The sequence below is a fragment of the Rhipicephalus sanguineus genome, chromosome 2 (genome assembly GCF_013339695.2).
Source record: "Rhipicephalus sanguineus isolate Rsan-2018 chromosome 2, BIME_Rsan_1.4, whole genome shotgun sequence".
Taxonomy (NCBI): domain Eukaryota; kingdom Metazoa; phylum Arthropoda; class Arachnida; order Ixodida; family Ixodidae; genus Rhipicephalus; species Rhipicephalus sanguineus.
Window position 1 is genome coordinate 15802242 of NC_051177.1, and position 12151 is coordinate 15814392.

At 43.3% G+C, this 12151-nt stretch overlaps 1 protein-coding gene across 3 annotated transcripts in view; it reads left to right on the top strand.

Moving 5' to 3' along the window:
• The window catches only part of LOC119382451 (nuclear pore complex protein Nup98-Nup96), a 217101-nt gene extending 206009 nt beyond the window's left edge, over positions 1-11092 (top strand). For all 3 annotated transcript variants that reach the window (XM_037650156.2, XM_037650158.2, XM_037650157.2), the window contains one exon: positions 10851-11092. In XM_037650156.2, the coding sequence (XP_037506084.1) occupies positions 10851-11058 (208 nt within the window). In that variant the 3' untranslated portion in view covers positions 11059-11092. The remainder of the gene's footprint in view (positions 1-10850) is intronic.
• The last annotated feature ends 1059 nt before the right edge of the window (positions 11093-12151 follow it).

Below are 12151 nucleotides of genomic sequence, written 5' to 3' on the forward strand. Positions count from 1 at the left end.
TAAGTATTTTTGGCTGTCTGTTGGTTTTCTGTAAACCATCATCTTCAGTTTTCTTGTTTCAGTAGACACCGTCGTGTTTAGGAAGTTGATTTCACTAGAAGAATGGTGCATGGTAACTTTAATACTAGAGTGAAACTTGTTACACCGGTCACTGAACGTGTTTAGTGCACTTATGCCATGTTCCTATATAATAAATATGTCGTCTATTTAGTGGAGATAGGTGGAAGGCTTTACTGGACATGATTTCAACAGCTCTGATTCTAGCTGTCCCATAAAAATGTTGGCGCAACAGGGGTTCCCATACAAGTACTGAAAGTTTGCAGGTAGTAGGACGAATCAAATTCAAAATAATTTAGCGTCAGGACTAATTTCAGTAACCAGAGGTAAACTTCAGCATTGCTTGCTTTCTATGAGTCACTTTGAGACCGCTTCAATCCCTCCAGTGATGGGTATACGTATTCGTATACAAGGAGCAGACATCTAATGATACCAGAATGGCTGATCCGAGTGCGTTTGTGTTCCATTAATAGAATCTATTATTCTAAGGAAATGAGATGTATATCTTGATCAAAAGACTGTAGGTTAGATGGTATATTAGATAAATGATGATTTAGAAATTTTGATAGTGGCTCAGTAGGTGTAGTGTTAGATACTATACGTCTGCCTGGGATTTGCACTATAAGTAATTCATATATGGAAACCTTATGAATTTTCGAAAAAAGGTAGAAGCAGCTTGCATGCTTATTTTTAGGCATCAAGAAGCGGTACTCAGAGGGTGTGATTAATTCCCTGGCTAAAAAATTCGTTATCATATGTTGTATGCTCTTACTATATTCTTGAGTCAGGTCCGAGGCTAATCTTCGATAGTGGGTATTGTTGCTGAGTTGCCAGATAGGTTTGCTTTTATATTTTTCTATATCCAGGTTACTATACTGCCACCCTTGTCCTGAGGTTTGATAACAATGTCCTTTCTGTTTGAGAGTTCTTTCAAGACGTCATATTCTGCATAAGTCAAGTTCTTTGGCTTTCAAAACTGTCAAGTCGTGCCCCGCCCGCTTTTTCACGGACTATTCACTTTGACTCACCCGCCTGCCCCTCCTTCTCTCCCCCACCCCCGTTTGCCCTCTCCTCCTCCTTTGAGTGCGTAGTTGTATAAACACCTAGCATATACGCACGTATATGCTAGAAGAATATACACCCACACACTCAGGAAAGCAGTTGCAACCTTTAAGAAGACAAGTCCGCTTGTCGAAACGTCGGCTACAGCGACATCCCTTGTGGACGAATTTTTTAACCCTTCAAGCTTCCGTCTTCCCCCAAACTTCTACTAAGCAAATTAAGCAGCAAGTGGACCAGTGCAGGAAAAATAAGCAAAATGTTATTTGTTATTGCCCGCGTGCTGGCGAAGTTTTGTATATTGAAGGCAGTGGCTGCACCAAGAGGTGAAAGCTGCTACATTTTCGCAGAAATAGTATAATTTGGACGGAGCATGCGCCACTATGTCATTTTCGTGGTCTTTCAGAGCGAAAAAAAAAAAGGCAATCGAAGTATACATACCTATGCTACCGTTGTAATTTTTAGCGGTCATTGGAGCAGACAGGCGAGAGCTGTGTAGCTGAGAAAATCTCTCTAGGCCAATAACTTTAATGTTGTTCGTTTGCTATTACTAACATCCGGAGATGTGGAACAAAATCCCGGCCCTGACTCTGATTCGGACGACTGTTCGTAGCGGGACCTAATGAAACGCATTCTAAAAGAGCAAAAAGAAACAAACAAAACATTGAAGCAACTATCTTCAAACCTTAAGCATGTAGAAACATTAGTTGCAGATATGCAGGAAAGATTATCCGTAATTGAGAGTAAAAGAGGACTATGGAAAGAATGTGAAGAAAAGATAGTACATTGTCAGGAATCTTGTAAATCTACAGAGGCACAAGTCAAGCTTCTGGTATCAAAGGTCGACGACTTGAAAAATAGAAGCAGGGGAAATAACCTAGTCATTTATAGATTAAATGAAGTCTCTGATGAAGATATTAAAATGCTCGAAGGAAAAGTGCGAGACGATATATAGTAGAACCTCGTTGATACGTTCCCGCCTGGTACGATTTCCCGGCTCCTATGCTCGAAATCGCGAAAGTTAAAAATAACCCAATACAGCTGTGTGTAATACGTTCCCGGAAAATACGATTATTCGGCAGCAACGTTCAGCACCGCGGAAAGCTGCGGTCGTATGATAGGTTTTGTACTCAGAAACTCTCATTCAGGTGTGCAAAAAGGGCCTTCTCGTGTATTTGCGAAACGCGAAGTGGCAGACACCCGCCACGCGGCGACGGCGGCTTCTCCGCAGTGCCTCTCCCCCCCCCCCCCCCCCTCCACGCTTTCTCTGCTTTGCTCAATTGTCCCCGATCGCCGCTCTCTGTCAACCACACACCGACCCGAACGCAGACGGCAGTGCTGGCCGTCAAAATCGTCAAACAGCTTTAAAAAAAAAAGTATTTTCTGTAGCACTTCGCACGATTTTGCTGAGCATTGCAAATCCTTTGTCCGTAGCATGGTACATAGATGCACACTCGTTCCACACACTTTTGTTCAGACCCCATGGCTACAACAACAGCCGGGGGAACTAACAATGCGGCCCAAAGAATGGAGGCTGTCGCTCCCCCAGTCCGCCACGGTTCGGTACAAGACCTACGGAAACGCGCATGCCGGCGCCACTGCACAACACGCCGCGACACATAACCATAGCAACGCCGCCATTGTGCCCAGTGAATATGGCCGATAATTTCCCCCACACTTTTCTCCCGGAGCGCGTTCATTTTCAGGTTGCTCCACACGGCAATTCCAGTCGGCGTTCGTTTTTCGGGTCGTCAGAAGCTGCCAGAAAAGCTTTCTTTCTGGTTATCAAACGCCAAAATCAGACGATGCGCTCTCGCCGCCATCTTTGTGAGGACTCGACGGATCGCAATGCGGGCCCTTGGGGACTTCACCTTCGGTTGCCATTACGCCGGGCGTTATCTTTTAAAGCCCGTTCCGACGTGCGAGATGGTGCAATTACGAGTGGCGACAAACATGCCACCGCATGTCTCAAGTTAAGACAGAACACAAACTGATCAGCGCGAGTGTGCGACATAGTATGCGATAGCCGCGAGCAGCTGTCACTTTCGGGGATGCTTATCACTTTCGCGAGATTTCGCATATCGTGTTGTACTGCGATTGTTACGTGCACCGCGAAGAGTTGAGCTTGTTAAGCCTTTAGCGGGGCGGCAGTTCTCTTCACGGACAGGGCGAGTCGCATGTGATATTGCAAACGTACGTGATCGTATCCCAAATGCGTATGCTCGAAAATATCACTTCCGCTCTTTGGCAAACCTAGCCCCATATTTTCAAGCGGCAATGCAGAAAGAACCGATGCTCTTGCGGCGCAAAGTTTCGTCTGCTGACACGGCGGTAGCGTTTTTTTTTACGTTTACGCTGGTTGTCCCTGCGTTCGATTTTCAGCACACGTGACCACGACGTTATTTCCAGTCAAGACTGGAACTAGCTGGCTGACCTCTGGCTGCCAGCGAGATGTCAGGAGTTCGAAAATCGAAGAGTCCCTCCATGTTTTTTGAGAAATAGATGTCTTTGCCCTTGCACCTCAATATGGGCTTGTCAGCCTCAATTTTTACTGATTCGGATCGTACGTTTTCCCGGATTGTATGTTTATTTTCCGCGTTTTTTTCGGAAACATATCAACAAGGTTCTACTGTATTGGGAAAGATTCTAGGATTACAAGTTACTTCCATAGAACGAGTTCACAGAATCGGCAACAAGCAAAGCAATAGGACACGGCCCGTGATCATTAGACTATTTAACTTCGCCGAGAAAAATAAAATTTTGTCGAGTTGCTTCAAGCTGAAAAACACCCCGATTTCAGTATCGGATGATTTCTCAAAGAAGATACGCGATACACATGCTAAACTATGGTGTTCTGCAGTAAACGACAGAGCAAAAGGGGCAAAAGTATCATTGGCATGTGATAAGCTGAAAATAAACGGCAAAACGTTTATTTGGAGTGAACACGAGGGTTGAACAATTGAACAAAAACCAACGCCTTCCACACGTGTTGGCCCGACAACTCATGATAACATGTGACAACAAAGTGCTAAAACTATCAGAGTTTTATCGCTGAATGTGTGCAGTGTAGTAAATAATAAATTCAGCCTACTAGAATGCGCAGTTGCAGCACATCAACCTCACATTATAGTTATCACGGAAACGTGGCTTCATGAAGGTATCCAGGGTTCAGAAGTATTACCCTCTTATTATCGGCTTATCCACAAAGACAGAGAATCACGTGGCGGAGGAAGGCTTGTTGCAATTAAATCGAACATTAAATTCACCGTTCTAGATAGCATACCTGGTCATGAAAGCGTCTGGTGTAAACTTACTTTTCACGGGAAAAGTATATTCCTGGGGGGAGTGTACCGACCTCCAAATGCTCCGGCCAAGTACCTCAATGTCATGCACGATTACATTGTACAGCACACCAACTCTCGTTCAAATATTATCATCACAGGTGATTTCAATTTACCTGGAATTAACTGGACTAACCGTTCGCACGACTATTCCGACACGAAAAGTGCTGAATCATTGTTGTATATGTCATTTACTTTCTCTTTAGATCAACTAGTTTCTGAGCCGGCCAGAATAGTTGGCCCATCATGTTCTGTGCTTTATCTGATATTCGTTAGCAGTCTATTTCATAATAATACTGTGAATATTGAAAATGGTATTTCGGACCACAAAATGATCGTATTCTACTGCCCTATTTCAGGCAACCATGAACGCGTAAAGCCGTCAATAACTGTTATCAAAGATTACTCTAGATCAAATGAAAATGGCATCTCGCAATATTTAGGCACCTGCTTTCCACAGTTTTCGTTGATACGGGAGGTAAATACCTTATGGTTACGTTATAAGCAAATTGTATATTTTTGTGAAGAAAGCTACATTCCCTCCCGCAAAAAACGAGTTAATAGAGAAAACCCTTGGGTAGCGCGCGAAATCATTCACCTAAAACGGAAAATTGAAAAGAAACGCAAGGATAAAAACACATGTGATCTACAAGAACTTGCACGCACACTGCAAGATAAGATTCAAGCGGCCAAGGAACATTTTTTCACGGTCACTCTGCCTTGTTACATGATGGAAAAACCACAACTTTTGGTGTTATCTCTTGAAGGAGCGATATACTGTATCGCAAATTACTGTTTCAAACGAAACTATTGTACAGCCTGACATCATAGCAAATAAGTTTAATTCGATTTTTCAATCAGTATTTACCAGAACTACCTTTAACGGGCCCTCGCCCTATTATCAATACGACAATCCAATGCCCGAAATAGACATCACTCAAGAAGGAATTTATCGCCTCTTGCAAAAACTGGATGTAAAAAACCTTGTGGTCCTGACCCTATAACGAATGCATTTTTGCAGAAAAACACAGCTTGGATATCAAGATATTTATACGTAATTTACAAGCGGCCATTGGAAACTTCGGTAATACCGGACGACTGGCGAAAATAGTACCTGTGCATAAATCTGGCTCTAAACTCGGAAGTTAATAATTACAGACCAGTTTCATTAACATGTGCATGCAGTAAATTGTTTGAACACATTATTTATAAGGCCATAATATTACATTTAGAGCATAATAACCTACTATACAACCAGCAGCATGGTTTCCGTTCAGGATTGTCAACTATTACTCAGCTATCTGAGATAAGCCATGATATAGCTGACACAATAAATGCTAGAAGCCATATTGATGTTATTTTTTTAGATTTCTCAAAAGCATTTGATGTCGTCCCCCATCTAGACCTAGTTACTAAATTAAATGCCATCGGAATACACGAAAAAGCAGTTGCATGGATAAAGAGCTATCTGGAAAACAGGATGCAGTGCACAACTGTGAATAATTGTGTGTCTGATTACCTTAACGTTTACTCTGGTGTACTGCAGGGTTCAGTGCTTGCGCCCCTACTATTCCTGATCTACATCAATGACATTCAATCGTGCTTTTAATCACCTGTACAGATGCGATTATTCGCTGATGATTGCATTGTGTACACAACAATAAATAGCAGGGACAATCAAATAGAATTATACAATTCCTTAGCTTCGATACAAAACCGGTGCAACAAATGAAGGGATGAAACTAAATGCAACTAAAACAGCTAGTATTTCCTTCACGCATAAAAATAAACCTCTTCAGTTTCAGTACACAATAATGTGCCGCTGAAGAAGTGTGATGAAATCAAATATCTAGGGGTCACTTTTACGACGAAATTAAACTGACAATGTCATATAAATAACGTACATATATAAAAAGGCTCTAAGCAAGCTGCACTTTCTGAGAAGAAAACTAAAAAACACACCTCCCAGCATTAAATTAAATGCATATAAAACTCTTATTAGGCCAGCTTTAGAGTATGCGGACATAGTATGGGCCCCACACCAGAAATATTTAACCGATAAATTGGAACACATACAGAACCTAGCATTGAGGTTTATATATTCACAGTATTTGCGACAAACGTCCATTACGAACTTGCATGTCAGGGCTAATATTCAACCACTTGTACAACACAGAATGGTTTCTAGGCTAAAATTTTTATACCTCCTTTATCAGGGCTCTTATCGAATACCCCAAGCGACATACATTCGTGCACCATTCAGGCATTCAACTCGGACGAATCATAATAAAACAATACGTCAACAACCCTGTCATAATAACACTTCTAAATATTCTTTATTTCCACACACCATTTTTCATTGGAATACACTGCCTGCTGATGTTGTAAACTGCTCATCTGTCGATGAATTCATTAGCAGCATTCAGAATTTAGAATTCAAGTGGTAAAAATAATTGGTGTCATTAGTATTTCATATACTACCCCTTTAGCCTGCACAGTTAATATAATGCTGTTTGCTGTTTATATGAACACCTTGTTTACTGCCTAATGTTCGTATTCCTTGTGCTTTTGTATGTGCTCATACTCTTTGCTCTGCATAGGTGGTCTAATTTTTTTTGTTCCAACTTTTGTGAACTGTGTTTAAGTTCAACCCAGTCCTGCATGGGCCCGAGAAGGGCCTACAGTATTGTGAAATAAATAGAAAATCAAAACTACGCAGTCAGCAGAGGATATTATTCGATTGAGCTAATGCTGATGAGCAAATAAATCACAGTTGCGGGCTAGTTCATGATTGAGCTTACAATAATGTTCATGCCTAACCACCATTCGTGCTACAAATATTGCCCTTTGCGACCACCTTGCCCAGCTGCAAAGGCAGGCACACATTTCCTTGTAAATAGCCACTTCAGCATCGAAGCGCGTGCCCTGGCGTAAACTTTTGCTGAGTGGCGGCATGCAAAATTATGTCAGCTGGCAGGTTGTACAAGAGCTTGATGTACTGATGCCGGGGAGGTTGAGAGCTGAAGTGGCCATGTATTGTGGCAGGCACGCAGTATAAATAATTGTTGTATATAGTATTGTCACAGGATCGTGACGTTGACGAAGGCAGCGGTCGGCATGTCCAAGATGAAATTCTTTATTTGGCCGAACTTGTGGCCTGCAAAAGGAAAGTCAAATTACAGCAATACACACTGCACACTGATAACGGCGAACAGAGCGCCGGCATTTTATACATGCGGCATCGAACATTCGAGCCTTATCACTAGTGGCCACGTTAGTTCCAGAATAATCTCAGCTGTTCGTGTTTGCGCGCTCAAGCCTATAAGAAGATTCTAACATAATCTGGAAGGTTCCCAGATATTAGGCACAGCTTGCGCAAGGCAGAGGCTATGCGTGCAGCGGGACGTTAGATAAAAATAATAAAAGGAGCATGTGTGCCAATATGCAAGGTTTATTTCAGCACACTACTTTTGTAGACTCAATTCAGCCGTTAATTCTGCACGTTGTGTTTTCTGGTCGGCAAGGGGTGGTGGGTCTGGTAAACATAGTTGCTGAATGTTGAGTCAGAAAAAAAGATCTAATAATCGGTGAAATTACAAGTTCTTCTGAGACACCATTCTTTGATATGAAGATTGATTGCATCACAGTAAGCAGTACATGTATGTGCTTAAAACCTTAGTTTATATTACAAAATAATTGTTGTCCTATTTTTTGTGACTTCCAGAAGACTTCATGCAGGGCTCTTAAATTTTAATACTTTTGCATACAACGGTCATACAACGGTGAAAGGCATACAACGGTCAGGATTTATCGATTCCAGCCGCTGCAATGGCCTCTGGTGCTTTGTTCGGAAAGCACAGTGACACACTAGCCTGGTATATCGGTGCTGCTTCCTGACTTGGGCAAAAGTTCAAGTTTAGGAACCTTTCTAAATAAAATACAGGGTCTTTCACTCTTGCAAATTTCAGGTAGCGCGGCATCAGAATGAGACACAATATAGAAAATATTTATTAAACCTTCTACTGTAACTGCCAACGAGCCAAAAGCCTAATGAGTCTGTTCGTAAAGTGCATGTACTATACCATGCACCTCGAATGCTGAGGTTGTATTGAAAGCACATAAGTTATCACAGGACTATTCTTTTTGATAGTAAAAAGAAAATGAGTGGCAAACTTAGGCAGCTTGAAGCACCAGGGAAAGTCGCACTAAATAACAAATTAGCAGTATATTACAAGGAAATGTTGGGCAGCCTAATATGTCACCAATAAATAGAAATTTAGGGTGGGAAAGCGAAGAGCAGTAAGTTGGTTTTACCTTTTGGGAGATAAATACCGTAAAAACCCGCATATAGCTCGGACCCGCATATAGTCCGGGGTGTAATTCGGGGATAGCAAACGTGAGAAAAAAAGTTTTCACCCGAATATAGTCCGAGGAAAATGGAAAAAATGCATTTATTGACATTTCATTCATCGTCGTCGTCGGACGCACTCTCTTCCGAAGCTCCCTTGTCGGAAATGTTCTCCCACAGCACATCATCCTCAGTGCCATCAAGCGCGTTGGAGATGGAGCACTTTTTGAAGGCGCGGCAAACGAGCGCCTCTGGAATGCAGGCCCAAGCCTCGACTATCCACGAGCAGAGCATCGCTGGCGAGGCCCGTTTCAGCCGTCCGGCAGGGGTCACTTCTGGTTCTCCGGACCTCATCCACTCCACGTACAGGCGCTTGACATGGTCCTTAAATGGCTTATTAAGGCACACATCAAGCGGCTGCAGCTGTGATGTCATCCCTCCCGGGATGACGACGAGCTCGGTGCGGGAGTCGCGCAGCAGTCGCTTTACGGAGTCGGCCAGGTGACACCGAAACGCGTCGAGCACAAGCATCGAAGGGAGCCCCAGCAGTGCTCCGGGCCGTCGACACCACACGGACTTTATCCAGTCAAGGACTAACGATTCGTCCATCCACCCCTTGTCCTGGCAGCGGACGACGACATTTTTCGGGAACTTCTCCCCCTTCGGCAGCGTCTTTCGTTTGAACACCACGTAGGGTGGCAGCTTGCGACCGTCAGCCGTGCAGGACAACATTACAGTCACCCGCGTTTTTTCGTTTCCAGTCGACCGCACGATAACTTGCCTGGAGCCTTTTTGATGCACCGTCAGCGCCGAGGGCATATCCAGGTAGACCGGCGTCTGATCCGCGTTGCCGATCTGGCCCAGCTGAAAGGGGACTGCCTTTCGCAACGCAATTATGTACCTTTGAAAAGCCACGAGGTGCTCTTCGTAGCTCTCTGGTAGCTTCTGGGAGATCGACGTACGCCGACGTAGGGAGAACCCAGCGCGGCGCATGAAGCGAGACACCCAATGCTTGCTCGCTTTGAAATCCTCCGGCTGAATGCCTTTGTCTCGAGCGATCTCCCTTGCCTTCGCTTGTAGCAGCTCGATGTTGACAGCGAGATGTGCAGCTCGCTGCTCCCGCACAAAGTCTGTGAGTTCTCGTTCCACGTCAGGAAATGCTCCATTTTTTGGTCCGCGGAAACTTTTTCGCTGGCCGCTGCATGCAAAGAGGGCTTCCTTCTGCTTCCGCCAACCGCGAATGCTCCGCTCGTTGACTCCGTACTGCCGCTCCGCGGCACAGTTGCCGATGGTTTCGGCAGCAGCGATAACTTTTCTTTTAAAAGCAGCAGAGTACTGCCTGCGCGGTCCTGACATGGCGTAAAATCACAGGAGCAAAATCGAGGCCGTCGTTATGGGCACCAAGTTGAAGCAAAGGCCACTGACCAACTGACCAGTTAAGACTAACGCCGCTAACACTACCTAGCCAACCTAGCGCAGAAGCGCGCAGACAGCTGATGATGATGATAGCACCGCGCTATGCCGCAACCGAAACTGAATTTGGGCCGAAAATTCTTGGGACCCGCATATAGTACGGGGCCGAAATTTCGCACCCTAAAATCTAGAAAAAAACCCCGGGCTATACGCGGGTTTTTACGGTATGCTTGTATGTGTGCATATATTTACTTTCTTAAACATAATAAAACTGCTTCTGCTTAGCAACTTAAAAAGTTGTGTTTTAAAGTGTGTGACAAGCAGCTGTTCCAAAAGGCTGATTTGCTGCTCCAAAGTGAGGCTTTAGTTGCTCCAGAAGCTGCACCAAAATGGTTTTGGTTGATCACATGAAGGGCACTGTAGGCCAATATAAAAGCAACTGGTAGGTTTTTGAGTGTACTGGCGTAAGTTTTTCAGGTTTCGAAAATGCGACAGGGCCGTTTCTTGTTCACTTCTGTAGCATTTACCTTGAGCAGTGTCTCCACAGCTGGTTGTTTTGAAAAGAGAGCATTCTAGTGGCCCTCAATGTGGGCTGCTACAATGGACTCATCCGTCTTGGGCATTCCCTGCAGGCTGTGCCAGGCAGAGATAGCGAAGAAGACTGCTATGGTTCTTCAGCTGATTACCAGTGCTGACAGTGGTGCACCAGACAGTGCAATGCATGCAGCGTGCCGCAACATTGAGCTGCTCTCCATGCCAGAGGACTACTCAATCGAGGACTTTGAATTGCTTGCGCGCACATGTACAGAAAATGCGATCCTCGGTGATCTCGCCAGTTGAATGCCTTTGCTGATTACTATTTTTATGTCACCTTGCCAGCATTTTGTTTCTATTTCTTTTTCTCGCTCTCTTCCTTTTTTGAGATTGTATTTGCCTGGTGCGATATGAAGTCCCATAGCTCCTTTGACACTTAGATTTTTTTTTTGTTTTGTTTTTTCTGACATGGGGATTTGAACCAGCTGCTTGTAATGTGTGCTTCTGTTAATCTGTGCATTATTATTTTTACATTTTTCATTAGTATTTTAAATATTTCACACCTGATGGAAGTGCTACATGTGGAGATGGGATTCTGTGGAGTTGTGTTTAAAAGTGCATGTTTAAATACAAGGACAACCATGTCTGCACACTGTAAGGCACCTCCTCTCTAAGCTTGTTATTTAATGTTGTAAATTCGAGCTCTCCTGTTTAAAACTGTAAAAACGAATGTCAATAACATTTTTTAAGCATGATTAGTAAGTTGTGGGAAGTGTCTAGAATCACGGGGAACCTGAATTTTCGTTAATGTCCGGGTTCCTCTAATGTTGATTAAGAGGTACTTTTCATCATTTTGAATAAGTATGTACGCTTCGTATTAAGGGATAATCTGAGCTCTCTTTTTCTGCCATAAACAGTGTCTGGAAGCTTTATTGTAATGTAACCTGCTTGTGTTTTTAGCTTCATAAAATTTTATTGCAGCTCCTTTATCACAACAAAGTGCTATGAGTAGGTTGACATCCCACACCTATCTGGCTTCCATTACACTTTTGTATTTGGTTACACTGCTTGCTGAAAATTTGTAGAATGAATTTCTTTATTTTTATATAGCAGATTAATCTTGAAAAATTTTCGTTCAGGGATTTGTTGTAATGAGTGTTATTTCGTCTTGGCCTTGTTCCAATCCATGGATACCACATTTGCAGCTCAACATGTCGTTGATGCTGTTTAGATAAGTGTTGAATGGTGCAGTGAAAATTGTAATAAAACATGTTTTATTCATTGTTGTATTATACATGAGAGCGTACTTTTACATTGCAGCATATCAGTTCTCACATCATTGTGTAATTAAATTCAGATCTCATTGGCATTAAGCCATTGTGTGGCTCCTTAAATAAAG